Here is a 10,923-nt window from a genome sequence, read left to right as displayed (position 1 = left end):
TCTTCTTCTTCTTCTTCTTCTTCTTCTTCTTCTTCTTCTTCTTCTTCTTCTTCTTCTTCTTCTTCTTCTTCCTCCTCCTCCTCCTAAGGCCTATTCAGTGTTCTGACCAGCTTCACAAACTCAAAAGCCAAAAGGTGACTTGGCTGTTACTTGATAGCACTTTTCATCACCACTTTGGGCTGAGCCCTGACCTGATGCTAAGCAGCATCAGTCCTGTTTAGCACTTGGATGGGAGACCACCAAGGAAGTCCAGGGTTGCTACGCAGAGGCAGGCCATGGCAAACCCACCTCTGAAGGTCTCTTGCCTTGAAAACCCAGCAGGGCCCCCCATAAATGGGCTGTGACTCAATGGCACACAATTCACCTTAACATTCCTCTAAAAGCAACTTCCCCTGTGTTAACCTGAGGGTTCTACTCCTTTGCACTACTAAAGGTCAGATGGGAAAAATGGACAGCCCGACCCATTATAATATGATTCACCGGAGCCTCCCCACCTTTAATGCCTGTTATCTCAAAGAGATCTTTTTAATTTGCTAGCATGCCGGTATAGAGCACCTCAAGATATGATTCCTCATAAGGCCCCTGTGCCTCTTAATCCCAGATGCTGAAAGCATCCATGGCAGGGAACCCCAGTCTTTTATTTTTATTTTTAGCAGCGTTTCTGCTGAAGCTGAAAGAAGCGAAGAAGCACCACGGTAGAAAGAGGTCATCTGGAGACAGCGCCACATCCAGATGTGCAAGATCGAGTGAGCCCCAACGTTGCTGTGCGCATGCTCAGTGCAAGAAGCCGCCTGGCTCCTCCGCTCAGCGAGCAAGAATCTTGCCGTGAGTCGTTTGGCTTTTTGCCTTCCCTCTCTGGGAGTTTTCCATACCGCATAGCAGAGAAGAAGGAAGAGGGGGACATGTAGCAGCAGCGAAAGAGAGCTAGTCGCTCTCCCAAGTCTCATCAAGCTTTTGAGGGTGGGAGTGGGGCCTTGGCACTGTATACAGTCTGTTGTCCATGGCAAACAAGGCATCCTGGGAGAATGCGCATAGGCCGCGCATAGACTGCACAGGGTTCTGCTATACTCCGGCAATGGGCTTCCGTTCCCACCAGGTCCCACGGGGACACGGGACTGATAGCTCCCAGCTGGAAAGCATGTGCCGGCTACCCTGATTGCTCCCACATTGCTGGCTTCCTTTTGAAGGATACAATCAATTATCTCTTTTTCTGATTATTTCCTTGCTGAAGGGAAGAGGTTGTCCCTGGCAGCCTGGGAGAGTCCTGGCTTCTTGCACAGACAGGTGCACGGCAGCTTCTTTGCCGCCGGCATCAGACTGAGCCCCAGGACCTGTTTCCAGTGGCAGGGTTCGAGCCTGGAAGACGTGGAGCAATAATATGGTACCTCTGAGCATGCACAGAGATACTTTCTTCTACCACTGAAGGACCATAGTGCATCCTTGCACGTGTGGGTTAATGGGGCAGGGTTTCCAGGCAGACATGAGCCTCACGGAGTGGCTGGAGTATTAGACAAGGACCTAAAAGACACTGGTTCAAATCCCCACTCTGCCAGGATGTTCACTGGATGACTTTGGGCCTGCCACACTCTCTCAGCATAGCCCACGAGGTTGGTGTCGTGAAGTTTATTTATGTAATTCGTTTGCACCCCTCTTTTTCTCCCCAACGGGGACCCAAAGAGACTTGCGTTGGTCTCCTCTCCTCCATTTTATCCTCACAACAACCCCGCGGGGTAGGTTAGGTTGAGAGTCTGCGACTGGCCCAAGGACACCCAGCAAGATTCCATGGCATGAGAGGGGATTCGAACCCAGGTTTCCCAGATACTAATCCAACACTCTTAACCACCACACTGTTAACATGGGGGAGGGGTGTTATGTCTTGGTAAGAGCTTGAGTTACCATAGCTCATTATGCGGATTGTAGTTACTGACCAATGGTGTGTATTCTGGAGGGAATGGTTTTGATTGGACGTTATGTATCGCTTGTGATTGGCTGTAACATACCTAATGTGATTGGTTATTGTGAAACATTGTAGGTGTGGCTATGTCAGCCAGAATTGTATATAAGTTGCTGTTTTGCCTATGGAAGTTGTCTAGCTGGTCTAGCACCTACAAGGCTGAGCTTTCATGCTGTTATCACTTCAATAAAGCTGAATCACTTGTTGAACTGTTCCTCCGAGTTAAGTGTCATACTTAACAAGGGGAGAAAACTATGTATGATGTGGTCAGCTACTAGGAGGAAGGGGGGGGGCGGTAAACACACTGATGGGTTGCACAAAGTAAGCCACTGCCTTCCCCTCCCCACACACACACACATCACACCTGCAGTATAATGTGGCCTTCGCACTTCATTTGCCATAATGTCATCCATTTTTTTATAATTTACATGCATCAATTTACAATATTTCTATGCCACTTTTCTGCCACACTCCCAAAGGGGTTCACAGTTTAAAACCAAACATTATTTTGCGCTCCCATGCTTGCGCTGAATCGCAGCCTACATGGGTTTTGAGGCCCAAAAAATCCCATAGAATTTTGCCCAAAACCTAGAGCAAATTCGTTTGTTTTACATCTTGGGATTCCTCCCCCCACCCCCGGAAAATCCTTAACTCTGATAACACCCATCATTGGGAATGGTTGGGCAGGAGAATCATATTAAACAAGGCTATGGAGATAAGGGAGTCAATCGCCCCCTGTCTGGTCGCCAAGCTCCAGACGGGGCCTGGAGTTCTCCTGGAATCACAACATCTCCAGACTATGAGACCAGTTCCCCTGGAGGGAAGGACAACTCTGGAAAGTGGACTCTATGACACTGCATTAGAGTTGCCAGTCCCCCAGTGGGGCCAGGAGATCCCCCAATTTCGAGGGGCCCAATCCGCCGCAGCCCAGCTAGCCGGCGGGAGAAGCCCCACCCCCGAGAAGCCCCCCTCCCAGCGCTGCCGGTGCCAGTGCGATGACATCACCCGGGAGTGACATTATCACATTTCTGATGTTGGGGGTGATGCTCTAGGTTTTGGGCAAAATGATGGTTTTGAGGCCCAAAAAATCCCATAGAATTTTGCCCAAAGCCTAGAGCATCGCCCCCAACGTCAGAAACGTAATGAGGTCACTCCCAGAAGAACTCCAGGAAAGGATCGGTGTCCCCCCCCCCCACGCCGGCAGCTAGGTAGGACCCGGCCACCCTACATTGCCTCCCCGCTGAGCTCTCTTCCCAAACGCCACCTTCTCCAGGCACCACCTCCGAATCTCCAGGAATTTTCCAAACTGGAGCTGGCAACCTACCCAGCCAAAGCTGCAATCTATTTTTCTTTTTTTCTCCCGCAGCAACTGAGAGGCTGCAATAAAAGAAGGACTAAGGTGGGAGGCCCCGGAAATGCTAGCTCATTCGTACACTGGTGTTATATTTACTGGTCTGGGAGCTGAACTCTTGTATTTCCTTTATCCCCCTCAACTGTTTTGAAACCAGTTTTTCTTATGCAGTGAAAGTTCCCAGATGGGGAGAGGGAGAGAGAGAGAGTCTTTTACTGACTGCCATAGCAAATGCATTTCCTGGAGGGAGTCGAATCTGACAGCAGTCCCCGAGCCAAGAGATTTGTAATGACATCCTCTGGCCTTGGAAAGCAGAACGATTGCTGGCTGGGGGTGGACGGACACCTGGATCATCTCTGCGTCCAGGTGTCCAGACCAACCTCAGCTCTGACCCAGAGAGAAGTCATTTTGGAATGGAACCCTCCAACAAAGGCCATTAACTCTCCCCTCCTTCAAACAACCCTCTCTGCTTCCCTTGTACAGAATGAGCGCTACAGTCAGAGTGCACTTGGCTGATGGATTCCTGCCCCAGGACACAGCCCTTTCAGGAAGGAGGCAGTGTTGATCGACTGCAGGCCTGCACAGCTGATGAGCCACCAAATTGAAGGCAGGCCTCGGCCTACCTGGAGCATGACAATATGACCGCCCACCTCCATTTTTGCACGCCCTGTTAAGCCCCAAAGAAAAGAAGTCCGGCTGCCCGGTTGCCAGCCTCTCGGTGGCGGCGGGAGATCCCCCAGAATTACAACTGGTCCCCCGGTTACATAGCTCAGTTCCCCTGGAGAAAATGGCCACGTTGGAAGGTAGACTCTACAGCATTGTAACCCACTGAGGTCCCTCCTCTCCCCAAATCTCCAGGTATTTCCCAACCCGGAGCTGGCAACCTAACTCAGCAAGCATCTGGTGGGCCACCAGACATACTCAGGAGCTGCATTTGGCTTGGAGGGTCAAGTAGGGTTGCCAGCTCTGGATTGGGGAATTCTTGGAGATTTGGGGAGTGGAGCATGGGAAGGTGGGCCAGGTCCATTGGAAACACTGGCGGCAGGATGAGGGGGACGTTCCAGGAGCAGGAAGTGATGTCACACGACTTGCCTACATCATCCGGAAGTGACATAGTGACATTGGGGGCGATGCTCTGGTTTTTGGGCAAGAATCTATGTTAAAATCAGCCTCAAACCATAGAGCTTTGCCCCAAAACCATAGTTCCCCCTCCCCAACATCACCAGCTTGCCTAAGTCACTTCCTGGTGACGTAGGCCCATTGCATTTATTTCCAGCGATGTCTCTGTTGGGGAGGGATTTCCTCCTGCCAGCCCACCGGCTCGCCAGCTGGGAGGGGGGTGGGAGCCCACAAAACTAGGAGATCCCCCCCACCCCCAACTGGGGAATAGCAGCCGTACTCCACCCCCAAAGCAGCCATTTCCCCAAGGGAACTGATCTCTGTCATCTGAGATCAGTTGTAATTCTAGGAGATCACCAGGCCCTACCTACAGATCGGCAACCCTTGACTCACAAGCTGTACCAGAAGGTTCGAAGACTGTCATGACAATCACTCCTCATATTCAATGATGAAGGGATGAATTTCAAAAGGTCAGCGAGATCTGTGACCCTCTGAGATGAATGTAGCTCATCCACCATGCATTGCTGCTCGCTAGGAGCTGGTTTTCAGGCCCAATTTCCAAACGCCTAAGTAAGGAAAATGGATGCTGGGGACCCCAGACCCGACCTGTGAACTCCATCACATGTGTTACCACAGCCCTAGCCAACAGTCTGTTTGCAGGCTGCAAACAGGAAGCCAGTTTTTTGTTGATAAGTTTGGCTGTTTGTAAACAGTTTGAGCCTGCTTGTCCGGTTCCTTTTCCTGTATTCAAACAATAAAGTACACTACAGTCAATTGGCACATGCATGTTCTCCCACAGCCTGATGGAAGTCCCGCTTCTCTCCGCAACAGACCCATCGTCACTGCATGCAGCTCATCAGCCAGTGTAATACATAGTGAGCAAATCAATCACAGTATGTGCTAATAGATGCAATTCCTTTTTTAAAAGTCTTGTTTAGCTTCATTTAAGTCTGTATCATCAGCTTTATTTTGCGGGTGTGCATTTTTGCACAGCCTGATGGGAGTTGTAGTTCACCCCCCCCCCATTTCATGTTTGGTGGGTAGCCAGTTTGGTGTAGTGGTTAAGCGCACGGACTCTAATTGGGGAGAACCGGGTTTGATTCCCCACTCCTCCTCCACAAGCAGCTGCTGGTGTGGCCTTGGGTTAAGTCATACGTTCTTTCAGAACTGCTCTCTCAAGGGCAGTTCTCGAGAGAGCTCTCTCAGCCCCACCTACCTCACAGGGTGTCTGTTGTGGAGAGGGGAAGGGAAAGGAGATTTGTAAACTGCTCTGAGACTCCGAGCAAAGGGCGGGGTAGAAATCCAATCTCTTCTTCTTCTCTCTGTGTGATTCACTTGACCATCCACGATACTGGGGGGGAACCATCACCACCTCATCTGCTGCACAGATGCAGAAGACCCCCCCCCCCCAATGATGCAAAGACAGATTGGAGGTTTGGCTTTTGGATGACTGCCCCTGTCGAACACCGTATGATTGCCTGTTGGGTATACATATTCACCATGAAGTTTGCAACATCCCTCTGTACTTCCCTGATATATGGTTAGAACCTAGAAGAAATTTCAGGTTGAATTCAACCTAATGCCAACAAGAGCTTGTTTTAGAGTTTTGGCTGCGGCAATGATGAAAAATCACCTCCTCGCCACTATTGCGGAGCTGGGACTTGCTTCCTGCAGGTTCTGCTAACAACTTTATGGGCAGCCTGCCATGGCTTGTTAGAGAGGTGTTTTGCAGATAAAACTGCTCAGATCTGTTCTGCTCTGCATGCTCTGCATGCCGCTTGTTTTTATATTGATTTATGTACCCCATCTGATAACAGCTTTTATACCAACTCTGTGGGACTGACATAGGGATGCCAGCCTCCAGGTGGGACCTGGGGATCCCCCGAAATTACAGCTCATCTGCAGACTACAAAGAGCAGTTCCCCTGGAGAAAAGGGCTGCCTTGGAGGGTGGACTCTGTGGCATTATACCCCATTGTGGTCCCTGTCCTCCCCAGGCTCCATCCCCAAATCTCCAGGAGTTTCCCAACTTAGATCTAGCAAAGTTACACTCCCACCCCCCACTGACGGCGGGGGGGGGACGGACACCTGGCCACCCTAGGGGTTATTACCAGTAGTCCCTTTTGCTTGGATGAGTTCCAGTTGTTGCAAATCAGAAATGTGGACAAGGGTGGATGGAGAAAGTTGAACTATTTGCTTGACCCTTTCCCTTTGGAGCCGATTCTGTTCTCGCCATAGGGGAGTGATTACTTGACTCTGGAAGGCTGCAAGAGTTTCCTTCACAGATGAAAACCCACTCCTAGCCACATAAATTCTCCCTGGACTTTGGTGATTGTTTCAACCCACAGCAAGTCCCAAATCTCCTCTTCTGGGGCAAGATGTTTAAATGGGGAGGAGTCATCTCCAGGCACTTTTGGATAGGGCCAGGGGTCATTTCCTGCAGGAGTGCACAGGAGCGGAGCTCCGGCAGTAAAGAGCCCAGGGGGTGGGCACATGCAACAAGCCCCACCCCCTGCTCCCAGCAGCCCTTAGTCAGACCAAGAAGCAGCCAGGTAAGTTGTAGAGCCCCCCGGCCCAAAGCAGTCCACCTTTAAGACCAAGTTTTATTCAGGTACAAGCTCTCCCTCCTCTGTGAGGACAGATCTGCACGTTCTCCCCCCCCCAATAGCTACCAATCCAAAACAGTCCAGTAGAGCCTGAGTGGTGGGTGTTGCCTTCTGACACACTTCCGGTGATGTCAGGGTGTGTGGCATATGCAAATAAATTATGCTAATAGGTTATGCTAATGAGCTCCTGCACCTCTTTTTCTACGAAATGACCGCTGGATAGGGCCATTTGGCCTTTTTCAGTGCAGCTTCCGACACAGAAATTGTCTTTGTCACTCTGGTTGGTGATGGGGAGAGCCAGGAGGAATGCACCATCAGCTAATGCACTTGGATATTCTGGCCAGTTTCAGTACCCCTGGGTTTTGGCATCCTCATGGAGTACCTATCAGGGTAGGAGACATGGTGCGGCTGTGGTTCTACTCTCATCCAAGAGTTGATTTCAGAAGGGGTGCTGGGGACACCAGCATAATAGACGGGGGACAAAACTACAGAGCTCCATGGAATTCTGTTTTATTCTCTCGCCCTATTTAATATTTGTAGATCTTCTGCAGATATAGGATCAGGTGTGTTGGCTAAGTGATTCACACAACAGAGGTGCACAGCATTATCAAAGTGCAGAAATGTAGATAAAGCTTTATTCCGGCGTTGACATACTTTAAAAATATTATTTTAACAAACAAAATTAATTTAGCATTGAACATTAAGCCAGTATCAGTAGTAATGTACCATATACAGTGTTAGAGGTGCACAGCATTATCAAAGTGCAGAAGTGTAGATAAAGCTTTATTCCGGCGTTAACATACTTTAAAAAAGGTTATTTTAACAAACAAAATTAATATAACATTTAACATTAAGCCAGTATCAGTAATAATGTACCATATACAGTGTAAACATACTTGATAGTAAAGAGCAGAGGTAGACATATAGGATCCTAGCTACATCACTAGCTGAGAGAGAGAGAGAGAGAGAGAGAGAGAGAGAGAGAGAGAGAGAGTGTTGTGAAACTTCTGAGAAGAAGCGGGATATTGCTGTAAGAGTAGCAGTCTGGAGACAGACAAGGAATGAGAGTTTTCAGAAAATTAGGTGCTGACCTCACTATCCTATCTAATTGGCCTTTCCTCTTGCTGCCCCCTGCATGGTCGTCTTCTCTTTTTGTACACCAGACATAGCTTATTCCAACAAGTTGATCATCAGCATGGTGGGGACACCCAGCTCCATTTCTCCTTTTCTTCAGTCAGATGGTGAGCAATGTTCCCTATAAGCTGTGGGGTCTTGTGAGCAAAAATTCTACTTTGTGAGCTACTGGCATTAAAGCTGTGAGCGAGTGAGTTGGTTACTGCATAAATCAGTTTGCTCTGGAGCCATCCGTCCTGAGCTAAGACAGAAATGTGTGAGCCGGAGGCTAAAAAACTATGAGCTAGCTCACACTAACTCAGCTTAGAGGGAACACTGAGTGAGGTAGGTGTTCTGAACAGACATCTGGAGGCATCCGGCTGATGATTAATGAACTAAAACTCAATCCGGACAAGATAGAGGAACTGTAGTCGGGAGTTCTACTTACCAGTGAAGTCACCAAAGCTGGGTGGGGTTACATAGCTAGTTTGTAAGATGCTTAAATGTGCCAGGGCTCTCCAGTGTCTCTCCTTCTTGGTCTTGCTTTTCTCTCAAACTCATCGTTCACTAAGGATCCCCACACAGCCTGAGTCAAGGGCGCATGTGACATCTCACATGGAAACCACGCTCCTTGCTTCCATGCCCAGGAGGGTGTGCCTTGGCTTGGTCCTGGCTTTGTGGGTCTGTCCTGCTTCTCCAGGCTTTGCCACTGCATTGTGCTGCACTCAGTGTGCAATGTGCTAGGAATGTTCTAAAAGATGGTCTTGGGTCTCTGGGAGACTGTCACTTTCAGAGAGACCGTAGGTTGTCTCTCACTACGGGTCTATCCAGATGGCTTTAATTTCAAGGATCAGGGGAGAGAGGTTTTATGGCATGTCATAAAAAAGCAGAACAGCTGTTTTTGAAATTCTTTATGAAATGATGAGATGGATATGCATCGGCGCATGGTTCAGATTATTATTATTTTTTTTTAATCAAAATACTCGAAAAGCTACATGAGGACGGAGAGTCACTGTCTCTTAACGACCAATCTGCACTGCAGACTTAAATAACTTTAGCAGTCATTCTCTGTCCCCGGGAAACCCTGGGAACAGTAGTTCGGAATAGGGGCTTGGACTTTGTCACAGAATTTTCAGCAACTTCACTAAACTACAGTTCCCAGGATCCCTTGGGGAGTATCCATGACTACTTAGAACACAATATGTTTGGAGCCTAGATATGTCCCTTACATGAAACTGAGATCAATAGCGCAAAAAGTATCACCACCTAACTTGATGGTCTCAATTAGATAAATAAATGGGAGCGGTGGCGCAGGCAGTAAACGAAGCCTGCATTCCATCTGACCGAACAGCTCGGCTATTCGAGTTCCACCGCAGCCAGGGTGAGCTCCCGGTCCATGTCCCAGCTCCCGCCCACCCAGCGGTTCGAAAGCCCGAATGGGCGAGTAGATGAATGGGTACCTGCTCTTAAAGCGGGGGGGACACCCTTCCTTCCCTTCGTGGTGGCATGGCGGTGATTGAGGAATGGAGTGACAGCGGCGGCGAAACATGGCAGCGGCAGCAACGGCAGCGAGGTGGGCGGCTCGAGCGGAGATTGGGCCGGCGAAGCACCGCGGCGGGGCAACGCGGCAGGCCGGAGCCAATTGGGACAGAGGTCGGCTGCGGTAGCACGCGCCGTCGTGCACTGTGGGTCCATATCCGGAGGGAGTCTCTGCGACCGAAAGGAAGACCTGCGCCAAAAAACGCCGTCGCCCGGATTGAAGAACCTCCGTAAGAAACAACAACAACTAAGACCTTGTCATGGGTGCCTGATAGGTAGTCCCTTCCCCTCATTGTGTGTGTGGCCCTAGTAAGGTAATGTAATTAATAATTGTACAATGTAAACCGCTCAGAGCCCTTAGGGGGTGAGCGGTCTATAAATTGAACGTTTTTTTAAAAAAAATTGGCTCAACTAACCAGCATTTCTCTAAGCATTTCAGAGGGTTTTTTAACCCCCTCAGCAGGTTCAATAACACTCACTTGCCTGTGTTAATATAGGGCTGCCAAGTGCCAACTCTAGGGTGCAAAATTCCGGGAGATTTAGGGGGTGGTGCCCAGGAAGGGCAGGGTTTAGAAAGGGGAGGGACCTCAGTGTGGCCTAATTCCACCTTCCAAAGGAGCCATTTTCAACAGGGGACAGGCCCTGGGAACCGATGTCTACAGCCTGGAGATTAGTTTCAATTCCAGGTGACTTCCAGTCACCACCTGGAGGATGGCAACCCTGGCCTGAGATCAGAGTTGCCAAACTCCAGGTGGCACCTGGAGATCTCTCGCTATTACAGTCGATCTCCAGGTGACAGAGATCAGTTCTCCTGGAGAAAATGGCTGCTTGGGATGGTGGTCTCTAGGGCATTATACCCTGCCGAGGTCCCTCCCCTCCCCTCCTCAAACCCCGCCCTCCCCAGGCTCCACCCCCAAAATCTCCAGGTATTTCCAAGCCCAGAGCTGGCAACCCTACCTAGGACTGTGATCTTTCCAGAAAGACTGTAGCAAAGATGGTTTGGGAAAGACTGGAGTGGAGCAGGGAAAAATCTGCCAAGCGGATGCTTCATAGGGTTATCAGTCTCCAAGAGGTGGCGGGCGATCCCCCAGAATTACAGCTGGTCCCCCGGTTCCATAGATCCGTTTCCCTGGAGGAAAAGGCAGCTTTGGGAGGTGGACTCGATGTCATTATATCCCACTGAGGCCCCACCCCTCCCCAAACCCCGCCTTCCCCAGGCTCCACCCCCAAATCCCCAGGAAT

General features: G+C 49.8%; 1 protein-coding gene across 1 annotated transcript in view; it reads left to right on the top strand.

Annotated features, from left to right (window-relative positions):
• Nucleotides 1–9,648: 9,648 nt before the first annotated feature.
• The window catches only part of ITGA5 (integrin subunit alpha 5), a 190,739-nt gene continuing 189,464 nt past the window's right edge, over nucleotides 9,649–10,923 (top strand). The window contains exon 1 of the mRNA XM_015421472.1: nucleotides 9,649–9,911. Within this exon, the coding sequence (XP_015276958.1) occupies nucleotides 9,649–9,911 (263 nt within the window). The remainder of the gene's footprint in view (nucleotides 9,912–10,923) is intronic.

Source organism: Gekko japonicus, unplaced genomic scaffold, assembly GCF_001447785.1.
Source record: "Gekko japonicus isolate JY-2015 unplaced genomic scaffold, Gekko_japonicus_V1.1 scaffold963, whole genome shotgun sequence".
Taxonomy (NCBI): Eukaryota; Metazoa; Chordata; class Lepidosauria; order Squamata; family Gekkonidae; genus Gekko; species Gekko japonicus.
This window is presented reverse-complemented; position numbering and strand designations above follow the sequence as displayed.